A 24636-nucleotide genomic window follows, 5' to 3' on the forward strand; every position below is an offset into this window, starting at 1 on the left:
ATTCTCGAATGGCTGAGTGCTGGAACATCTGGTAATTGTTAAATCGCTTCGACTTTTATTTTTTTTGGGGAAGACAAAATGCTCCCTTTGTTCATCATCTTTGTGTTGCTTTGTTTCGTTGCTTCATTTGCAATTTGCAAATACTACTCAGGGTTTTCGGCTGTGATCGATCACAATTTAATGGACTTCGTATCGCCCAGCTGCATCCCCGATTCCCAGCGAGAACTCACTCATCTCCATGTCCACATAATCCTCTTCCATCGACTGCCTGCGCTGGCCCGAGGCGCAGCTAAAGAGGCGACAACTGCCCTTCGCTGGCATTTCCACTTCGAATTTCGATTTCTTCGTTTTCGATTTTTGCTTAAAAATTTAAATACAAAATAAAAACACAATGTTTTTAATTGTTAAGCGCCGCGAACCGAGTCGAACATTGCGCTAATTGTCGTCGTCGCAGCATCCACATTTCGAATGGAACTGCTCGACCCACAATTGTGGGCCAGTGGTTTGACCCACCGCAAATCATCAGCGTCTGCCTAGGATTATGCCTTTAATTAATTGATTAAAACTAACGCTGAGAGTGGGCAGCTGTGGAATCTGGTTTCATTCGGTTCGAAAAGAGTTAGAGCTATAAAGCATAGATTGAGTTATCTTAACGATTGTAAATGTCTGGGCAAGTTGAAATTGTTATCTGTGATGTCAGGGCATAAGTTATATTTCAAAAGCTAAAAGATTAAACCATCTTATTTTGCTACCAAAGAGTATATATTGTTTACAAATAGAAAAAATCAGAAAACCAACCGTTTTCCATGAAATCCCATTATGTTGACTTCGAAGTGGATGCTTAAAAGAAGAGCCCCCATATCGTATATATATTCCCAAATAATTCATCAAAAATGTTCTTATAAGTGAATTTAGCCCAAAGCTCGCTTGATTTTTATGATGATGTGTGGGGAGTGGTAAAATGCAGAGGGGATATCCAAACATTTTTTTTTGGGGAGAGAAAATTTGAATAAATGCCAACCTCTGATGGTGACATTTTTTGTATGTTTTTGTTTTTTTTAGCAAGAGACATAAATCAACGAAAGGCAACCAACACAGAAATATAAATGCGGGATTAAATGGACTGAGGCCACGAAAAGCGGAACGCAATGGGTTAAGAGTGGGGAGCGGGGGGACTTTTTGGCGGACATGGGACAGGGGCCAGGGGCCAGGGGCCACCGGACGACACACAAATTAACCCAACCCCTCGAGAGTCAAACAAACAAACAAACAGCAAATAACTCAAAATGTTCACTTGCATGTGGATACATACCACAACAATTATCATTTAATTATGTCAACTGTAACTTAATTATGCGCATATATCTTTTAATTTGAGACCAGTTTTCCACTTGGATTTGGTTAATTGTCAACTTCCTTATGAGATTGCAGCATCGCCATTTATATAGTACTTTATCAGAGATAAATCCTTTCTCACAAAAGTTGTGGTACTGCCCTTCTCTGCCTCCCCGAGTAACCCAAATTCCAAATTCCCCAAGAGAAATCGCCGTTCTCGCAGAGATTTGTATTAATTTAGATTTAGTTTGCACTAGGCATAAATCATAAGTGATTTAAATTGTTTTAGTTCTAGTTTCGGTGCCATGTTTCCAGCTATGCTTACCCCCCAGCCCAAACCCCCACAGATCGTTAAATGGAAATTGCTGTTCTCATTGTCTCTCAGTTTCCCTGCCACAAAGTGTGAGAATTTCTGACAGCTGGACACCGGGGGCAATATGCTGGATGGGGCAGTGGCAGGGGCAAATGGACGCAGTCATTTATGAAATTGGGAGTGGGGATGGTCAGTCACAACGATTATAAATGACATTGCATTTGATTTGGCTCTCTGTCTCTGAATAGGCCTGCATTTGTCTCTCATTTCTGAAGGCAATCTGTGTGTTTTGGATTTTTTTTGGGTTCGGAAGAGGTCAGTGAATTGGACAATGTCCGGATTAATGGCAGCCCGGGGCTTCTGAATGCTTCAATTAAGTGAAAGATATGCTCGAGAGAATGTTGGTGAAAATAAAAGTGCATGTTTATATTTATAGCCTCCAAGTTAAGGATATTTTCCCTAAATTTTAAGTATATACAAAGGCCAAGGTATACATTTTTCACAGAACTACCAGAACTCCATAAAAACGACCTCGTTTTTTCCAGAAAGACTTAATAGAGCGCACTCGATATGACCCAGTAAATGAGGAAATTTATTTTCTCATTGAAACGTCTAATAATGAAAACATTTAAAAACCCATCATAAAATAGTGCATCGAAAGGGGCTTTCCACCACCTCCCTTTTCAAGCATATTGCCCCAAAACCAACCAACGAGGAATTTCCCGCTAAAAGCAAACATAAACAACATTTTGAAATTTCACTTTCAGCCCTAAATAGCGAAACAGCAAAAAGAAACTATAGCTACAAGAAAAATGAGGCATCGAACCGTTTTCCAAGCCATAAACATAAGGAAAACAAATACTAAAGAAGGCCGAATGGCAGGGGAAAATTCTGTGGATGGGGTGGTAGCAACGTTTTTACGCTGCATGCCGCGTCATGGAAAATGAGGCAAAGGCATGCAGCACCCAGCTATCCCCCTGGCCAAAGAGCGAATATAGATTTCCACGCAGACTTATAAACTCCAGAGATATGGTAATGCGAAATAGGAGATGGCAATCAAAATCCGAACAAGTGAATAAAAAAACCCAAAGGAAGTCGAAGTTCATAAAAGGCAATCGAGTACTAGACACTAAACTCCATAAAGTTGGATCGTTAGATGGGCCTTGACATAAGCCAAGTTTTAAAAATGCATAATGCATTTTAATGCAGTTTTTAGTGAATTGTAAACAACTGGGAGGTCCCTGGTAAAAGTTCCTCATATCTGATGTTATTTTTGACGTTTCTGACATTAATGTTTTGTTATTCCGAGCTGTCGCTGTCATAAAAGGGCTTGTGCTGCCCCGGACTTGGTTGGGGAATGTCAGAGATATAGTATGTGCATATATCCCGACTCCCACACACACTCACACTCACACACATGTTTGCCTCCACCAATTCCTTTAAAATAACAATGGGCGGCAAACTCTTTTTTCCCTTTTTTTTAACTCATCTATAAATATATATATAGAGAGAGAGAGAGAGATCCAGATATAGGGGATTCGTGGTATTAGGGCATTGAGTAATTGTGCAGCAGGTGTCAAATGTCTGGCCTCATCCGTCAAGATGAACTCGAGCCATAGGAAATTGTAATTTTTCAACAAAAATATTAAAAATTCTCATAAGCGGCATAGCGCTTCCCGATTCGTGTTAAACTCAACATTTGTGGTCTTATAAAAAAAAGGGGAGAAATTCCAGCCAACACCTTCCAATAGTTTTTCCCCTCCCCGACTAATGTTGATTAATGTCCGCCCCAGTTGGAAAAGCGACAACTTTGTCAAACACTCCATCAAACACAATTCAAATGCTTCGCTCCCGAGGTGTTTTTCCTATGATTTTTTTTACGTTTCTTATTTATTTGATGCATTTGAAGGGGGAGGGAGATTGGGGTGGTATTTATGTCACTTTGCCAGCGATTCAACTGATCTATGCATTCTGGCTGCCAATAAATGTCTTCATAAATTTCAGAGTCCACATTTCAGCCATCAAGAGGAGGCTCCTAATATAGTCATAAATATTTTGTTGGCCAATTTAAAACAATGCTTATACACGCACACACATCGTTTCATCTGAATTTTGATGGGATAACTCTTTGGTTCGCTGGAAAGTGGGAAACACGTCTTTGGGGAATATTTTTCAGGGAAAGTGTTTTGAGGAAATGTTAAACATTCTGTATATGATTTTCAGAATTTTCCCAAGTTTCCTAAATGCTTGTTTCCAAGCCAAAAAAGATACTTAAAAAAAGCTATTAAAAAGCATTCAGTAAATTGAATTTACTTAAACTTGAAGGTTAATAGTCGTGAGTAAATATCTTTAATAAATCAAGGCAATAAAAATTAAACGTTATGGCCCGCATTTTGCAGGCTAGTGTAAACAAGAACGCTATTTTTTATGGCAAACATACAAAATCAAGCGAGAAAAAATTGGAAAAAAAAAAACAAAACAACCACGATGATAACTTGACAATAATCAAGTCAAATTTTTCGTTTCCGTTTAATAAACAAGAGCGAGGGAGTGATCAAAAGGGATGACAAGAGGTGGGAGTGAGAGAGAGCACAAGCGTCTCCATATGGGATGTTGATGTTGTTTTTGTTGTTTCTTGCATGCAATTGATGCTGCAAGCTTGGACTGCCGCAGTCGCACGCACACTTAAACAGGCTTCTATGAGGGATTTCCGGTGCGTGCGTCGCTGCTGAAGTCGACGTAGCAGTCGCAGTCGCTGTCAACACTGAGAAAAACTATAACGTCGACAATTGCCTAGTCAATATAAAAATACGGTAACTGGTAAAGGAATTAATGAACTCTTAACTCTTTCAACATAAAAAAATATGTTTAAATCCTTTATATTAAAAAACTTTATACTTTTATAATCGTGAAGAAGTGTTGTTGATCTTATGCTTCTGAGAAACGTATAAAAATATCACGATCGTTAAGATAAATTGTTCTCAGTATGTTTACTTAGCGTCGTCTGCGCCTGCGCATTGTTATTTTTTGCGCCAACTGCAAATTATACGTTACTTTCTGCACATTCTGCTGGCTGGGCTGTTATTGTTATTATTGTCTGGTGTGTAGAAAGGGCATATGTTTGTTTTTGTATTTCTATTTCTGCTATTGCAGCAGCGGCACCTGCTACCCTTTCACCGTCCCCACACCCCGCTCAATCCAAACCGATCCGCGACTGTTGCTCAGCATTAACATCACGCACAGCCCTTCCAATGCATTATAATTGCTGTTTTGTTTTTTCTTATTCTTTTCGCTATTTTTAAACACGCATGAGGAAGGGACGAAGTATATGGCATATCCAGAAATATGAGCATTATTTTGAAGCCTAGTCGAAGGGCACGCGCTATTCCTCAGCACATCTGCGATTTTGGGGTAGCAGCTGCCCCTGGTTTTTCCCCCTTAATGCGCCCCGCTTTTTATGTCTGGCTTTCCAGCATTTTCCTGCCATTTTTTTTGTGTGTTCTTAATTAGAAAAAATAGGGGAGCAGCAGCAGGGAAAAGAACCCAAAGTCTAGACGGTTTTAAGCGGAAACTCAATCTGTGCTCTATTTTTAAAGCCGTGTCCCTCATATTCTTCAAACACGTGCCCCCCAGTGCAGTTTGGATTACAAAAACAAAAAATGTATAAAAAATCTAAAAGGAAATTGCTTATTCTAAAAGGTCCTTCAATTACCATAGGAAAGTATTTACCACTCGAAGAACCCTTTCTCTTATTCTCAATCACTTTTTGTTCTAGAGTTCATTCTCTGAATTTTAAGTGCTGTCACTTTGAAGATTCCGCTCTTTAGAATTTTCGAACTTTTCTAGTTTCGTTGCGTAATTGTGTTTCGGTGTTTCATTGGATATAGATTGGGATCTTAAGAGATACAGCTACTCACCGCAACAGAACGTATCCATTTCAATATTTTCCACTTTCAGCAACATGTTGTTTATTAATTCCAAAACCTCAACACGACACGGCACAAAACTTAGATCATTATCAAAGGTTTTTTGGCTATAATATATCAACTCTTCACTGCAGTTTCTTGGTTTGATTTTATTTTGGATATTCAACTGCGCATGAGCAACGCTTGGAGCGTCAAGTTGCCACAGTCCTTCAACTTGGACTGGCAAAAGCTCGGCTCTCGACTTGGCTTTGGGCCTTCTACCGATAGTATTGAATGCCAAGAATATCAATTAGCATTCGCTCTCTTCAATCTGATAACCCCTCTTCACTTTTTCTCTTTTTCTCTTTCTCTCGACTTCGGTAATGGTAAACACGATTAACGTACGTGCCGTGACGTTTAATTGTCAATTTTAAATAAGCCTTTGATACCCGAACCACCTCCCTTCACACCCCTCTCCAAAGCTATAAACGGAGTTATGGCTTTTTAAGCGATCAACGCATCTCCAAGTGTTTTGTTTTTTTTTTTTTTTTCGCTAGCTTTAAACAACTCCCGTGGGTTCCGTTTATGGGAAGGCCAAACAGTTAGGAATCGCATTGGGAGATGGGCGAAAAATATACTTGTAAACATATAAAAATATAATTTTTATTTACTGCCATTTAAATGACAGCAGCAGCAGCAGAAACTCCGCACAAGGGCAGCAATAACAGCAATAAAATAAGAAATCATCGTAAAACTTAATGCGGCGAGAAATATTTTGTGTAAATGGCCAAGCAAAGATGGCAAGTTGATATGGCTTTCGGGCAGGTTAATTGGTTATAAATCTTAAAGGGGAGTTGGAAATTAAGAGATGTTTTTATATTATATTTAATTTTGTTTATTTATTCATGTTTTTCCACCAGCAATCTCCCCTACTGATCAAATCCCTGATCTTCGCTTTCCCATTTTTTTTTTTAAATAGTCGCAAGACAAAAAGGAAAAAAGGGAAACCTCCAAATTGAGACGTGAGCAAAATTTTGGTAAAGTACATGATTTTTTTTTTGGTAGAGTAGACATTATTATCCTACCAAAAATTATGTTAATTATACCCAAGTCTTTGCTTAGTATTTATGAATGCAACAGGTGTTGGTCTGAGCCGCCAAGGAAGACACTTGAGTTCCTCGATAGGATTTATTTTTCGAAGTGCCTTATTTTTCGGGCTGTTTGATATGCGCAGCGAGGAAAGGAAAAACGTAACCCCCAAGGCACAGTCTATAAGTGTATTGAACCCCCATTGAAGTTGCTGGATGTGGCAGCACACTCTCGGTAATCTGATGAGCAGATGTTCCGGGAATTGAAAACAGAAGCCAGACGCTGGGGAAGAAAGAAGGGTAAACAAGTGCATTTATGCATCGGGAAAATGTGAAAAGGGGAGCAGAATGCTACGCTTCTGTTTTGGATTTGCTGGATTTTGGATTTGCTGGATTGTTGGATTGCTGACCCCAAATCACCTGCTACATTCCGCAGCTACCAGTTCGCAATTAAAATTGTGTAAAATTGATAAATGGCATATCCAGAAGTTCGAAGTTTTATTGACTCTGAAGCGCTTTTGATTGGGAAATCCGAAGAGGAAACATGGCCAACGTAAACAGCCCGTGGGGCTTTGATGTATTCACAGTTTGTGCTGCCAATTTCTCGGTATGGTAGAAGGAGGAGGGCCAAATTTGGCCAATCGTTTTGGTTGGCACGAGCCATATGCAAAGCAGTTGGCCACCCAACTCCCCTTTTTTTTTCTCTCGCTTCCGTGCCATTAACACGTTTGAAGCATACAATATACCGGAGTCGAAGTCGGGAGTCCGAGTCCGAGTCCGAGTCCGCCCATCAATTATGCAGAGTTCCGTTCCAGCAAGTTGATTTGATGTGTGCCTTATTGGATGTACAGTTCTTCAATTTATGCTCGTCATGCGACCACACCCACTACAGCCCCCCTTTGGCAGGCGATTCGTTTATTGACTCCGATTGCCCATGTTGCCCATCCGCCGTGTTGCCACCAACATAATAACAAACTGCACAATTTGCCATTGTTATTGAAAAAGCGGAAATGCGTATAACTCTTGCCCCTACTGCAGTGGCACACTTGCAAATATGGTAATGTTTTTCAGTTCAAATTTGTTTTTCCTATTTTCTTTTTGCCATAAATTTAGGTGTTAAAACTGAATTGTTCGTGGGTGTTGTGGGTTAATTGCTGATTGAGGCGAATTGCCTAGTTTCCTGCATATGGCATAAGATTCGAATAGATTTCAATCGACCATAACAATAACTGTGTCGAATATAGTAGGGGAAAAGTTGTAGAAAAAGGTGCTATGGCCAACTGTTTTTATAATGGATAATAATAATGATAACAAAAAGGAACTGCTTGTCATTATAGTGAGATCTGAGGAACATATTAAAATCTGTTGCTTAACTTAAGTATCTTTTGAATACATTTATCTCCTTGAGAACTGAAAGAGAGTAAACTTGGATCAACTACCCACCTTAAAACCCATCAAGAACTTCTCTTAGATCTCTCTAAACTCGAAAACAAAGCTGGTTTTATCCATCACACAAAGTGCTTTAAATCAACCCAAGATTATCCATCATATCGCCAATGTCACGAAAGCGAAACCTTGAAAACGTTCTGATGAATACGCAAGTGATCGTTCAAAGGAGTCCTGAGTCCCACTCATAAACCATAAACCCATGACGTTTGCTGGATATAAGTGTATGTACGAGACTGTGAAAATAACCAGGAGAATCATTTGCATCTGGCATGCAGCTACCCGCTTTAGGGGCATCCATCACACGGAGGACTGTCAATGTCAGGCCAGTCGCAAATGTCAGTCAGCCAGGAAGGCGTGTTGCCAACGTTTAGCTGTATACATTTGCCATATACATACGATCCACGATCGTCTCATTACGCCACATAAACGAAGGCAAAAAACAAGGGAAAAACAATTCCAAAACAAAGATTGGCGACGCTCTGGCGACAAAACTTGATTACAATTATCACTTGCGTAAACATTGCAATGTTGTTAACGTGGCTTAAATAAGGGGGCTCAGATCCATGGCGCCTGAAAGGCAGTAGCAGTAGCTGGCAGTAGCGCTTAATATGCAAACGTGATTGTTTGGTAGGAGGAGTTTAAGGGGAAACCCCGTTGAAGGGATGACTTTGGCGGGGGTGGGGAAAAGGGGGAGTGTACGCCTGACAGCCGCCAAAGTGCAAAAATTCGAATGCGAAACAAGGGCAGGGAATGCAATTTGCCAAACACTTTGTCTTTGTCAATGGTGCGGCAAAGTTTGTGGGGTAAGAAAATAAAATAACTTTAAGGCTATATAAGACTCAAGGAATGCCAATAACATTAATATAAATAGTTAGGAAGATTGCTAATTAACATTTAACTACAAATTATACCTAATCTTGTATCGACAAAAGTTAACCACAATTATTTGAGTTTAACTAACAACCTGTTGTACTTTTACAAGGGAAAGCCTCGCTAAACGATTACCATTTACATGGATTTTTTCTATTTATTAGAGTCAGATTAGCATAGGAATTTGCGATTGCCCTGTGGCATACTGAACAGATGGAGAATGGAAGTGTCAACGTCAAACTCACCTCTTCGTCGATGAGAACTGCCTCGGAATTTGTTCGGCGAGAGGAGTGGTGGCCGGGGCGCCATCATGCTGGGCACCTCATCCGGAGATCCAAGACCCATTGCTCCAGAGTTTTGTTGATGCTGCTGTTGCTGCTGCTGTTGATGTTGGGCCCAGTTTCCCAGGGAATGGCGACGAGCTCCGCCACTTGGCAGGGTGTGATGTCGATGGGATTTGCTACTGAAGATTTGGCGGAAAAAGTGTTGGAGGAGGAGAAGAAGTAAAAGGCCAACGATTAGCACAGGCGGAAAAGAGGGCGGTTCGAAACTGTCAACAGCTGCAATCGCATCCTGTCATCGCATCCCCATCCCCCATTAATTTTTCGATTCTTGGGATTGCTCACCTTGTTGGCGATGTCAGCGGATTGAAGACCTCGTCGTGATCCCCAGCTCCTCCACCGGGACACTGGGAGCTGTGGGTCTCATTGCAGGAGCCCAGGCGTTCCCGGAACTCCGATTGCGAATTGGAAGATCGCTGGCGATACATGTTCATTGGTTGCATTTCAAACGAGTGCTAAAAAAAATCACAACGGAAGAGGGCGGCACATTAGAACTCAACAGGAAGTGGCAGATTCAACAGATAATTCAGAATCAGTATTCCGAAATCAGATCAGATACATGCACCATTAGCCTAATACTCACTTGCGAGAAGCCGCCGAGGGAATTAAAACTGCCGCGCGGACTTCCGAATGCCATGGTGGCCGTTGAGTCCAGATTGGCGGATGTGATCAGACGCTTCTGTTCCGGATTGGTCGCCAACATCGGCCGGGGACTGCTGCCTTTTGAGTTTCGGCGCTTGAAGAACAAGAATCCCCGGCTGGAGGACTGAGAGTCTGGGGTGCGCGGCGACTGGGTGTCATTGCAAAAATAATAGGGGTTGTCTGGGGAAAAAATTAGAATAAATTAGGAGGAGAGTTAGTTCTCTGACATTTCTCTTCTGATTTAAGTAAAATTGCTAAAAGGCTATAATAATAAGCATAGGTATTGTAAGGGCCAAGATTTGTGAACTTTTTCTGACCGAAATAATCACAGAATTTAAAAGAAAATCTCGTTTTATTTTCGAGAAATATATTTAAGCAATCTAAACATATTTATTTTCTGATTTTTAAGTTTATAATTAAACTCACAACAAGCAGACCTTAAAATAAGTATTACAAGTCCAATAATAAATGTGGACTAATTTTCTTGGTCTCAAAAGTTTACCTGAGAAAAAGGTGTTTGTGTTATCCACAGTGACAAACATCTTGAGATCCGTTATGGAGTATATCTTGCTTAGTTAATATGCGATTGGCAGAGTCTCTCACAATTCAGAGCTCTGATTTGCGATGCATTTGCACTTTCACTGGCTGCGCATGCGCACGCGCCAAAAAGTTGCGCACAAAGCGCGAATTTAAAAATCAGAAATTCGTAAACACAGCGATGTGTGCCAGAAATGGCAGACAGCACAGCACAATTGTCAGTTGATAAACGCGGCAAATAAATTCAAATTTAGGCGGTAAAATAGCTTCGTGTGTTGTCCAACTTGGAGTTTCACTTCACTTAAGTTCGCGCAACGCGTGCGTCTGCATTGACATCCCGAAACGGAATAAATTCTAAAACTTCAACGAGAACAAAACACTCCGCTCCGTCTGCATTTTCCTCTGCCTCTGCCACCGCCTCTGCCGGCGCAGAGAATCCCTCCTCATGTTTTGGTTTTTATTTACCATACGCGCGCTTCTTCATCCATTCCATGGACGTGCATAGCACACTGGGAGAAATATATGATCGATTTCTGTCTCATATCTTTTATTAAAAAGTTCTTTAAGACAATTCAGAAATTTTAATTTCTAAAATTTATAGATTATATTTTTGGTACCATTGTTAAGTTTTTGATTTTTTCCAAATATTTTCTGCTTTTTGAAATTATTACTTCAAAATTTTTTGATTAATTAAAAAAACAGTTCTATACAAATTTTGCAATTTTATTTTTTGAATTTCTAGAGTTTAATAATTTTATTTAATATCCATATATTTTCTCGCAGTGTAGCAACATCAGCAACAGCATAAAAACATTGTCCCTCTCGCCCCTCGTACTCTCGCCCCTTCTCGCTCCCACCCGCGCACGCACACACGCATACGGGATCAGTGTTTAAATATGGTTGCCATATTGCCATCACCCACTCGGTATACACACATCCACTTCCCCCTTCTTGCCACATTCAACCGATCGGCGATCAGGAAAACTCACTTTTCCTCAACTCAATGACAACTTTTGTTGTTGTTGTACCTGCGCATGTTTTTCTTTTGCGTGCGCTTTTCGCATGATCAAATTATCATTGCCAGCGTTGTGAGTCCATGATTTCGATTCTCCTGTCTTTCCCATTTTCCATTTTCCATCCGTGTGCGTACGTTTTGTCTTGGTCTCGTCGTGAATATTTGATGAGTTCCGATAGCAGAAATAGAAGACCCATAGCATCTGAGGTGAGCTCCCGGTTTTAGTATTCCCCGTGTCCTATCAGTGTCAAAGTTTGAGTTTGTCCGCCGAGTGTTGTCTGTGGTTGGGTTCGTCGTCGTCGTTTCGATGATGTTTTGTGTCAGGAAACATTTATGAGACGGTTTTGGGAGGGACCCTGAGAACTCACCTTCTCAGGGCAGTGGGAGAATTATTCTTTTGATATGTCATGGGAAAAAACCAAAAATTAATAAGACAAAAAGACTTTGAGATCTTAGAAATTTGATGATAAAAGGACAGTTGTGATATATTTATCAAGAAAATTGTACTAACATATCTTTGATCTTTAAGATAAATAGATTATAGATATAGAGATATACAGATAGAGCTATAGATTATCAATCAATTAGATATCTGATTTTTTTTGGCCTCAAGATATAATATTTTTCCCATTTTTACCATTTTTCCACAATATTCGCAACATTTCCCTTTTCAGCTCCGTTGCAAACATGAAAATTGTCATCAATGATGGGCCGAAAATAGAAGGCCATAATAAGAGCTCTGGCCAGGCGACATATTCCAGGCATATTCAACATTAAGGGGAAACTCGAGAGCATCAAAGGCAAAAACAAAAACAAAAAGTACGCGCATCGGGAAAGGCACATTAAAAATTGCAGCTAGCAGAGCGAGGCAACAATTGTGCTAAGGGAACACATTTTCACTTTTCTCCAGAGTGCAGCTAAGGAAAACTGAAACAAAAACTGAAGTGGCAAAATGCTAGGAGACTCCATGTGGTCTGTCCGTGGAATTCCTAAGTGGACTGGGCCTACCATGGATACTGGGCCGAAAACGAACCTCTAACAGACAGATGCCCGGCATATTGGGACCTATGGAAATATCGTAAAAGTCGAGACCCGAGGAGAAATTGCACATTTCGTAGTCCATAAAGGCGAGAGTCTGCCAGCGAGGGTTGATCTTTGAGTGGCTCTCAGCAGAGCAAGTGACTCGGTAACACTACACTGGGAAAATTGTGTCTATATTCTGGAAATATTTCTTTCAAATACATTTTGCTTTAATCTATCATTCCTTGAAGAATATTAGTTTTAATTTTTTGCGATTTTGAGAACTTCTATCTTAATATTTCTTAAGATTTTTCTTAGTGCCTTCTTATTTGTTTGGCTGCTGGTGGATGCAAATGATCTTGAACCGCGCTCGGGTACTTGTACTTGCAGCCGATTGCCTTGTTTCGAAGTACTTGGGGAAATGCATTTGCCTGCACATAAATGTCAAATGCTTGTCTTCGCCAGCACGCTCCACGTGTTCCCTGGACACAAGGAAGGGGGCACAGCTCAGGGGCACTGGAATCAACTGTCGAGTCGTAAATCTGTAGACGCTCTACTGCCGCCCAGCTTTGTCTAGTTAGTCACAAAACAGAGCATCATCGCAGCTCGGCTTTGTGCCGGTTTTCTAGATTGGGCGCCATTCCTGTTGCACTCTCCCTGATTGTTATCCAGCGATGACAGGTTAATTACTCCTACGCACTGTCTATAGTTCAATACGGAACCCCTTTGTTTTGTGATTGTTGTTCTGTGGGGTCAGTTTCAGTATTTCGATTTACATTGCACATCGAAAATCTTAGCCAAACTATTTTATTTAACAAGCTGTTTGATCTCACAAGGAAAACTTTTCCTTTAAACATTTAACCTCTAACCCAAAATTTATTTTCACTACCTTAATTCCCTGTAAGTTTCTTTTTGATCAAAGACAATATTGAACAAGTAATTACAGGGTAATAAAACCACATCGAAAGAAAGCCCTAAACGGCCCGAACAAATACACAACCATATAATATTAGCAATCAAATGGAAATCCGACCAGGAAGGTCTTTGGCCAAACAGGAAGGCAGAAACAGCGTTGGGGGAAATGCGTAATTGTGAATTTTTGATTTGTAATATTATTGTCGTAAATTGTCTTGGCATCGATTGGCCAGACAAGACCTTCCTCACTGTCGGCACACCCCATTTTATGCAGATATATAATTATATATATACAAGCTCGTATATGAAAGGGCCAGAACAGGGGTCTCTAACATTTGTTTGCCACTTGCAGGAATATTGCGTGCATTGGTTTTTATTTATTTTGTTGAATTTTGCTTCTATTTATTCAGACAATTTCATTCGAATTCCGAGTAGTCATACCGACCGACCTACACCCCCTCTCATGCTACACAAATTTTTGAATCATTTATGTGCACTACGAGTTTTCCTTCACGTTCAATTGAATCTTTTTGTTTATTATTTTCCAGTTTTTATGATTTAACCCCAAAGGGGGCAGCAGAAGGCAAACAGGAATTCAGGGGGGAAAAACAAGGGGGAAATGCAGGGAAATGATGTCTGCCCGGAAGTTTGGCAACATGACGCGACACGGAGTCAGCAGGGGGGCCCCATAATTATTATTGTTATTATTATTATTATGTTATGAAAAATTATTCATGCCCATTTTGTGGCAGGTGCTCACGATCGTTTTCTCTGAAATGCATTTCCACGCGTTTTCTTTCAAAATTATTGAAAACATATTTTTTGTTTCTTTAATTTTTAGCCATTAATTTTGGCATGATTTATGGAAATGTTTAGAACTTAATATTCTGTTAAGATTTGTTTGTGTAAACATGTGTTTGTATAAACGATTTTCGATTAGAAGTTTCCATAAAAATAAATTGAGAATTTCTTTTTTGCTAAACAATAGAACTATTAATGTTTTTTTGAAAATGTGTGCGGGCCTAGAATGTTTAGGAAATTCCTTTTGTAAAATGTAGTTAAGATTTATGGCCTTGCCAGGTGGCCACTCTAGTTTTTTCATGAAATTGCTTTTTCCATTACTAATAAGCTAAATATTTAATTTTTCAAATAGTTTAAAAACCAGCAATTTGCTAAGTTTTGTTTGTGGGAAAAAAGTTTATGAATAATGATCTGAAAAAAACTTTTTCCAAATGATTCAAAGACTTTTCTTTGTTATTAAACTTTAAAAATTTCCATTTTTCCATACCCGAAGATGTTTTAGAACATTCCATTTAAGTTTCAATTGTTTTAACACTACATTGTCCATTTTTCCGGCATTTGATTTATTTTTGTAGAGATCATAAAATCTGTTCTAGCCCAACTTGCCTGCTTTAAAATCCAATAAAAATCATATCCCAAAGTGTTATTTTAGTTTCTGCCCTTCCCCAAGCCCATGTCAGAAAACAACCAAAAAAATAACAAAAGTCCATAAAATAGTTGTGAAGAGTTCCGCCCACGGAATCTGTTCAGAGGCTACAGTCTACTCAGCGGAAGTAAAGTGGCCTGAAAATTGAGAAGCCGCCTTTGTCGAGTGAAAAACAACAACTTGCCAAAATGAAAATGAAGAAGGATGCGCCCAAGGATTAGTAATTAAAAATTCCAAAACACAAATTCAAGAGTTTGGCCATGAAAAGGTTTCGAGGGATCGCGGCACGTGGACTCCATATTAATAACCACTCGAGAAAAATCCACAACGGAAATGCCAAAGACAAAAGGGACACATTACCAAAAACACAGGGCCCTTCGAAAGTCACAAAGGAAGGGATGTGATCAGGAAGTGAAAGCAGGGAGAAAGGTGAGGGACAGTGAAGATTGCTTTCTCTACCTGCAATAAGGGAGTGCTACTGCTAGAAGGTGTCGAAGATGCAATCTGAAATCAAATAAACACTTTTATGATCTTGGTTTTATGGCCTGCGTGTCGTGTATTTGTCGCCAGTTTGTGGTTGACATGATCGAAATTTCTTAGGGGCGGTGGACTTTTAACCCATTGTTGCCAAATACCAAATGCTATTTATAAGACCCGGTAACAAAAAGGTGTTTGGAAATGCATAAAATGCGCTCTGCGTTCATAAATCCCCCGGCAGCAGCAACAACAGCATTGGCCACATCTGTTCAACAGATTTCAATTCGATACCAAAGTCGAGACCCGTCAGTCTTCGAACATCTCGGGCTTTGGACAACGGCAAATGTTTAATTATTTTCTTAATGGAAACTCGCACCGAGCACATGACAACGTGGTCTTCCGTGAAAAACAAAAAACCCATAGCCCAAAAAAAGAAAAGTCGGAGTCTACACTAAGAGAATATTTCACTAGGGATTGAAATAATAAACTGAAAATAATATAAAAGTGCCATTCAGTTTCTCTTTTAAGGAAGTTTTCAATCCATTCCCAAACAGGAAATATCTGCTGTTTGCTGTATTTTTACAGTGTTTTTTAAAAAATATTAAATCATTTTCCAGTTTTTTGCTGTGTAACATCCCCGTGCCATTTCCCTGAGCCATTTGCATCCCCTGTTCCCCCGTGGAGCACGTGTCTTTTCAGTTTTTTACCTACTTCGCCTGCAAGCCCAGAAGGAAGCGATTTATTCGTGGAATCTTTCTGCGCAGTTGCTCCAAGGCATCCAAGTCGGGGTGAACGAATCTCTCAAAGATTACACAACTTTATGGGGTCCATTATTGTGGTTGCATTGAAGAGCTAGAGCTAGCCACAGGTTGATGTTAAATGTCAATTGGGATACCCCAGAGGATCAGTGGCGCATTTATTACGCCATCGCATTGCACTCTCTTTCTCTACCAAATCTCGATCCCCTAGCTTTGGTTCTTTACATTCCAACAGAGTGTCTCCGATGACGTTTATAATGATGTTGTTGATCTCGTAACGCTTTGCACTTAGGATCAGTTTTTTTGGGCAGACCCCAAAGGAAAGTCAGATTTTGATTTATTTAGCTGTGACTGCACTTGTAATAGGAGATCTTCAAGGGGACTACGACACTCACTTGGAGGAGATACTTCAGGGGAACTATGATAGAATCAGTGTCTTCAGAACCTTGTAGTTATATTTTCTTTGATTCGTATGCCCATTTAGTTTATATCTTTAAGGTTAAGAAACTCTTAACTTCTCTTGCAGTCTTAAACTTATTTTTCTCATACCAATGTTTCTTAGCTTCCTCAAAACTGTCGACATAAATTAGTCAACTTCTGTTTGGAATTAGGGATATATTACTAAAGATGTACGCCACCCAAACCCACACATTTTGCACTAAGTCTCGACATGCATCTTTGGAAATTTGATCAACATTCTGTAGTGTCTGCCTCTGTAGAAACACTGCCCTAGACATCATTCCTATTCCCATTTCCATTACCATTTCCATCACCAAAACCAACTCCCACTCAGACCAGCTCCTTTGCACTCAACGCTCCTGTTCTTGGGCATGATTATGAGGTGTGTAATTAAAATTTTTACGGTCTTGTCTCTGGCCATGTAATTCAATTATGAAGAATCATTTGTAGCAGATGAATGTCTGGCGACATCTAATGTCTTCTATGGTATTTTTAGAGGGGTTTGTCTGGCTGTGTTTTCAGTTGGAAGAATGGAATCCCATTTCCATGATTCGCGGTAGAAATAAAGTCATAAAATAATCAACAATTTCAATTTCCCCTTTACCCAACTGCCAACTGCCGATATTCACAAATTAGGCACATGACATGGGAATTTGCATAAACGATATATATATATATACAAGTCTATACTCGTATATTATATGACGTCGTCTCTGGCAATGAGAGACACCATGGAGCGATCAATTGGGTCTCTGGTCCACTTTTCCCGATGTCTGGCCGGCGTACTTAATAGATTTCTTTATCTTCGAACGTCACAAGTTTGCCAGACAAGTTGTATGGAATGTTGGCAAAACAAAAGGCAATTCCGCCGACAAGTGAAAATTAATTTGCGTAAATATTTACGTAAAGTATAATTTGTATTTAAGGTGCGTCTGCTTTTACAACAGAACAGAAGGTATGGATCACCGATCGACTCGAATGACTCAATATTTTTGTAAAAAATATTCGCAATATTTCGCTTATGAATTCTCAATTACTTGCGTCAAGGATAGTGACGTAGAAAAACAAATTGGGAATGAGCCTCTTAGTCTGTGAAAAATTACTAGTTTATGAGGTATATAAATAGGTTTCAGTGGAAAATTTGCTGGGAAGCATATGCTTAAAATAAATTTAGGCCAATAGTTTTTTTTATGGTTTTGAAATATATATTTTGAGTTTATGATGAATATGTCTTATATCAGTTTTATGATTTATTATTTTAAAATAATCACATTTAAGTTTGTTTATGATCGGTTGTACTTATACAATTTGATTTATCATAGATTTGATGGCAAAATATATATAAACAGTTGTTGTATGTTATTAAAAATCTGTTTTAAGTTCTTTGCAAATATTTACAAATGCGATATGATTTCGCTTCCTGTATTTAAAGATTTATTTCTGATTTTAACTCGTAACAATATTCTCCCTAGCCCAACAATACAGTCAATGAACTGAGCAAAACTAAAGCATTTTCCAGTCACCCTTAGTCTGTCAATACTGAATGAAAAGAATGTGAATGAATAAATGATCATAAAACTCGCTCTAAAGAGCATGTAAGCAGCAAGCACTCCGCTCTCAATGAGTGCAATTAAAAAGCGCAAACCAACTGAATGAATGGACGAAATTCAATGCAGATTTAATGAATGATTTACATAGACAGCGGCGACAAAAACTATTTATAAGAATGCCCTATAGATGCGGGCAACGGACCACGAAGGGAGATGTGAGGACCCTACATATCTCTCTTGATTTTTGAATCTCGGGGAGTTTGTGTTTTGTATTTTAATTGCGCCATTTCCCATATCAGCTGCCTGATTATTTGTTCTAGTCAACAGACATAAATAAAAATAACAAAAATATAGAAAAAAAAAGAAATGCTTTTACGAGGGGTGAGTTAGGCAAACACAAAAAAATCTGACTAATTAGATTTTTGATTTGTTATTTCTCCATTATGATGAGCTTGCCACACAAATTGATGGATGACCTACGACACCCTTGATTTGAATATCGTAAAGATACTTAGATACATTCCCTGGGAAAATATCGCACTTTGGCGATTTTAGGTGGGCCTCCAAGCCGAAGAGTAACTAACCCCAGAACACGATCTTGGCCCCGCCCGGTTGTTTGTTTGGGTTTGGATCGTCTCCGCTTGGGGACAACCTTAAGTGGATTGCTCCAGTTCGCTTGGCCCCCGGACTAATCGTTCGAGTTCGTAAGATAAATGCGTTGGCGTTCTGGGAAATTGCCAATGCGTGTTTCTTGTATGTGTGTGTGTGTGTTTTTGTGCCCTGAAATGCATCTTATTCAGTCCACTTTCACAGTAGCTCTACAATTTCGTGGGCCGATCATGATCATTAGGAATTCCACGGAGGAGGAGTGGAAGAACTCCTCCTCCGACTAAACCGAATAGCTCGACTTGATTTGGTGTCAAGTGATCTCGGGGCGTGAACGAGTTTGTCATGTTTATGTCGTGTTCTGGACATGCTACTCTATAAAGAGGGTTCCCGAAAGTGAAGTGGTATCGATATACCAAAAACCTTGTTTTCTTAAGCGTGGACAACTCTATTTGGTTTATAATTACTTGTGAGGGGTTTAAATAGAATTGGTTTTAACAAAACTTTATCAAAAGTAAAACAGAAAGTTTAAGTTAATATTTTTCAAAAAGGTTTTTAAGATCTTAAATTCAGTGATCCATTATCTAACTCTACGATTCCCAGGTCATAAATTCCAATTGACATTTTCTATAAGCTTCCAATTATTTCCTGTACTCACCCACAGACATTGTGTTTCCTTCCTTCTAATAATTACTGGAAAAATCTTCAGTGGGTTATGAAAATGTCTTTCTGTTGTTGAGTTTTTCTCACTCCAAAGCCCTCTTCGATTTGGGGAGTCAGTTCACCTGTTGGGCTTTGCACTTGTTATGGCCAGTTAAGGTGCTTCCGGCGGATACGTCAAAGTTTTTGGACACATTTGTATAGGATGGAGACCTGCGGACCATAGAAAATAGATAGGGAGGCACAACAATTAATATTAAACAAATTTATTTCATTAAATATGCGCATGGCAAAGCACGAAAAGCAGCGAAAACCATAAATATGGTTGGGAGGTGGGGAGGAATTAAAACTAAAGTACAAAGTGGGAAAATCAAAGAGTGGGCTTATGCCTAACGGTTTGAGAAGGAAACTCTATAGAAAAATTCCCAACGGAAGCAGAAACTTTTCCGATTTCCCCCCAAATCAAAATCAAGCCCGGAAATGCACCTCGCCTAGAGTCATTTTAATAATTATTTTTAGAGATGCACTGGCAGAGAGTTTTGACTTTTTGTTTTGTCTATTTGGTTTACAACTTCCTTTTTAGCCCAGTTTAAAGTGTGACAGGCTGCGGTGACCACAAAACCGCCATTAGTCCATTAAATTATTAAGTACAAGGGCCATAAAATATCCACACCATATGCCCAGGGGCAATTTGTACTCATACTCCCTAGTTGGGAGTCTCGTTTGTGGCCCGAACGTTCCGAAATGCCACAGATATTTTTATTGGCATATCTCTTATTATTTATAAGTCAATTCACATTCGCGCTGCATATTGATTTCAATTCTGATTTGGTGCGAGAAACTCCCCAGCCCCTTTAATGAACTTCGCAATCGTTGGCATCAATACATCAACGCCCGACCATTTTACTTGTCTCGAGTTTGGGGGCCTCTTCTATATACATTCAAATCGAATTTGTGTCGAAACCTTGATAAAAAGTATTCAAGAATTTGTTGTGTGGTTTCTCTTGATTTTTTTGTGAAGAATATATTAGTTTTTCCATTGCACAAACAGAAATGCGTTGATTTGTCTATAGTCTATAAATTTCTATGTTTATGCGGCCATTTCTGGAAGTTTATAGAACTATTTTCTTATTTTTTAGGCAAATTACAATTAATATAGAGAGTCTTATACTTTGTAAAGTGTTGAGTGAGTTATCACAGATTTCAAAAGATGTTCTAGATTTTCTGGCATAAATTGTTGCTTTCTTTCAAATAAAAATTTGTATATTTATTTTAATAAGAACAAATGGAAATTTTCCTTATTTTCAATTTATTTTATCAAAATAAAACCACAAATCTAGAAAACTTTAGCCAAGAAGCGTGTTCCCCACATATTTACATCCAAAATTGTATTGTTTACAACAATGTAACCCAATTGGAATTCTTCGAAATGCTCATCGAGTCAGAAAATAGTTCTTAAAGTTTTTGCTTTTCCTTTTCCTAACAAATTGTTTACTCGAAAATATCTAAATATAGTAAAAAGCATAGGGATATAATTTTATGAACGGTGACATTGAAAATTTTAAGGAATACGAGTATATTAGATGCTTTTTACAAGCCATTAAAGATGGAATTATTAAGTAAATAAGTCATTAAAAAGGCTCGTAAAAGGCCACGTTTCTCTCTTGGTTTTTTCGCAGAGAACTGAGAAAAGCAATTAGGGCATATATTTGTGATTGAGAATTCGGGGGGAATGGGACTGTAGTCTCTGGATGGGGCAGATGCTGTTCTGCCTTCGTTTAAGACGATTATTTCATTTAAGATGGTGACATTCATTTGCATATCAATGTGAGAGTGCTCTCTCCCCAATCCGAATGCCCCCGTATGTACGTATGTGTATGTTTTCGGCTTGATTGCTACGATTTTCATTACGTTTTACCGGATATTCCAATTTAGGTAAATGCGACGTTGCCAGCGGCAGCAACATCCAGCGAACTACAGCAGCGACATCGACATCAGTCCGAGCATGAAGCGGGATTAATGTGCCCGTGGCGACATCCATCAGCAGCCAGCCCAAAAACCAAAAAAAAAAAACAACAAAATAAAATAACCAAGATCAAGTGGAGCACGGCCAACCGTGGAGACAGTTGTCCCTGGGGAATTGCACTGCCAAGAATTCCCATTAAAATTAAATCCAATCCCCTTCCCCATTCAACATTGGCACCTGTCTGAGGATTCACGTGAAATTTCTATTGTTCCCATTTAGTGGCTAATTAATCTCACTTGGCTTGATGTAAACAAATTCTGAAGAATTTTGGCTAGCAAAATAAGGCTGCAAGTTTCTTTTAATAGGAAATTGTATCTATAAATACGGGATGTGAATCAGGGCAGGGAAAGTTCGCTATGTTTTGGAAAAATAAATATAATATTTTACTGCTATATTAGTCATGAAAAATGTACGACAAGATAAATATCTATAATATTCGAATAACACTTAAGTTATTATACGGTTAATAACAAAATTATATAAAATCCATTTTTAATAGGTTTAATGTTAAACAAACTCTAAATCTGTATACGTTTATATTTTAATAAAATGATTTTAATTTTAGTAAATTAATTTTATGGTAAAAACGTTTTATAAATATAATAACCCATGCTATTTAGGAAGTCCTTAATTTTGTTGTAGCTTATCACATTTATTTTTTAATTTATCATTTATGAATCACTTGGAAAACTGCAATTACACACGGAGAAAAACCAATGATCGACGATTCAGAAGATTAACGGCTGACGAACGGGCAATTTACAAGATCGTTTGCGCCGCGTCGGTCAAGAGTTTTGCAATCGAGCGCCACACGATACGGAATACAATCGAATAAATCAATTGAAGCGTTCGCAGCGCGCTTTTCGTTTTTTGAATTTGTCAAACGGCCAATAAAGAAGCGCAAAAAAATTAAGTTATTCAAAAATTGAAATCGCTGGCCGTCGAGCGTGGAACCGATGCCAATAAAATTTATAATAAATATTCACCAGCCAAAAAGAAATACGTCAGCGTCGAAGAGAAGGCAATTTATGTGCGCAACAACAATAAGATCGTTTGTAAACAATTAAAATAATTTGCTGTTCGACCAAAAACAAAAAATTTCAATTAAAAAGAGAGAGAGAAAGCAGCTGAAGAGCAAGGGAAAATAGCAAAGAGCGATGTGTGAAGAGAACTTAGAACTGAGAACGAGGGGAAAGCTTCTAGTTTATTTATAAAAAAAAAAGAGTACATTCTTTAAGTGAATTCTTCGCATTGCATACGTTTATGTACGAGTATATATATTTAATGAAATTGGAGCAAATTGAAAGACAGCGGGAGCAGCTGTGGAAAAATGTAGCACAGCAAACAGCTGACACGGAATAAGAGAAAAGAGAGAGGGTGGACAACACGTATACGCAGTGTTGTACCGCGAAAAAACATTTTCATTCCACCCACACTGTCGTTGCATTATTAACAAGAAAACATGTTTGGTTTTGAACAACTCAATTCGCTAAAATTTAAATTAGTCATGTCAACTAAACATAATACGTACATTATGAGTGGTTTATAAATATCACTCATTTTTTAGACAATTATTAGGTAGTTAATTTTATTTCATAATAAAAAATATATAAATTATGAAAGTTTTATTAAATAAAACGTAGAAATTCAAATGTAATATATCTCTTACATACAAAAAAATGATTCTTTAATATTCTAAGTAAGAGTTCTAGGTCAGGTTTTAAGTTTCTTATGAAATATCATTACCTATAAAGTCAAATCCAAACTTTCCCTGCCTTAAAATTCTGAAACGTACTGTTTTTTTTTTTGCGAAAATTCTCAGGAATTCTGGGTGCTGTCTGACATTTTGATGGATTTCACTCTGACATTTCTTATGTTCGCAATGTTAAATGCGCTTTTTCTCCCCCCTTTTTCATTTTTAGCATTTGTGTCGTCGATGTTTTTATTTATTTTATTCGGTTTTCCTCTTATCGCGATCAGCCAAGCGTTCGAATTTGTGCCAAAAAAAATATGCGATATGTGGGTGCACCACGAACTGAAACCAGGAGCACGACCAGTGGCACCACCGAAACCATCGAAACCATTGAAACCACCGACTTTGTGGCGCTGGCACGCACGTTTTACGAGCTTCGCTTTTTGGCCACTTACAGCACATAAATACAAAGTTGTTGACAAGCGCATAAAGACCTCGATGAGATCGTTAACTTGATGAATTTTCATAGACCCAATGAATATGGCCAACAATTAAAATTTAGTTCAATTGTTTTTCATTTGTCAGATGTCCGTCGTCGGCACATCGCTCGCAACCTGTTGCATTTGCATTTCAATTGCATATTTGAAAGACCCCAATATTTTTTTGTCTACCCCCTCTTTGCCGATTTTATCTATAACCCCACATTCGAAACATCTGGGCTTGGGGTTTTTCCCGTGTTCGTTCTTCAGGTGCTGTCGAGTAGTTTGAATTAATGGCATTTGCTTGCGAGGAATTCGAACAGATGTACATACATACTATATAAGCGAGCTATGCAAATGAACGGGCCAATGATAAGCGGGTGAACAATTTGGCACAGAGAAAGTCAGGTGTTCGATTGGGAAAATAGTTGGAATAATTGCTTGATAAATGGTATAAACTAAAAATATAAAAGTTATATAAATAAATAAACAAATATTAGAACTTAGAGTGTGGAAGGTAAACTCTACTTAGATACAGTTTCATAAAATCCAAAAAATGTCAAATAAAATAATAATATAAAAAATAAATTAATAAAACTTATCATGTTCCCAACAAATTCATGAAATTTTATAAATTTAGAACTTTCAAATATCACTTAATGCCTTTATTTTCCGGTCACATAAATCGTAAAAATCTCAATTGATTTTGCATAAATTCCAGCCGAAAATAGCCTAAATTTATACACGTTTTGTACAGTATTCACGCCGATATGACGGATTACCTCACGGATTGCTCTCCATAAAAATCCAACTTTATTCTCCTGAACGAGTCGTGTGCCAAGCCAACGATGCCAACGATATAATAACTTATGCGATCGGTACCAAAACACAAAATGACCAAGAAATAAAAGCAGTGAAATGCAATAAAATAAATCTATGCATCAACAATTACTGGCCAGTACAAAACAACATTGTATTGGTATTTGTTTTTGTATGTATATCGCAGTATGTTTTTTGTTTGTGTGTATGTGTAGGGCAGTGTGTGGAATAT

At 38.5% G+C, this 24636-nt stretch overlaps 1 protein-coding gene across 4 annotated transcripts in view; it reads right to left on the minus strand.

Annotated features, from left to right (window-relative positions):
- Positions 1–24636, minus strand: part of LOC108105233 — a 30940-nt gene that overhangs the window by 5576 nt on the left and 728 nt on the right. Inside the window, exons 2-5 of one of the 4 annotated variants that reach the window (XM_017211703.2) lie at positions 19386–19600; positions 9885–10123; positions 9587–9756; positions 9206–9423 (exon numbers count right to left, since the gene is read on the minus strand). In XM_017211703.2, the coding sequence (XP_017067192.1) occupies positions 9206–9423; positions 9587–9756; positions 9885–10123; positions 19386–19395 (637 nt within the window). In that variant the 5' untranslated portion in view covers positions 19396–19600. Of the gene's footprint in view, positions 1–5565; positions 5800–9205; positions 9424–9586; positions 9757–9884; positions 10124–10445; positions 10814–19385; positions 19601–24636 lie in introns of those variants that run through there. The other 3 variants (XM_017211702.2, XM_017211701.2, XM_017211704.2) reach the window with 3 other exon arrangements.

This window comes from Drosophila eugracilis, unplaced genomic scaffold (genome assembly GCF_018153835.1).
Source record: "Drosophila eugracilis isolate 14026-0451.02 unplaced genomic scaffold, ASM1815383v1 contig_401, whole genome shotgun sequence".
Taxonomy (NCBI): domain Eukaryota; kingdom Metazoa; phylum Arthropoda; class Insecta; order Diptera; family Drosophilidae; genus Drosophila; species Drosophila eugracilis.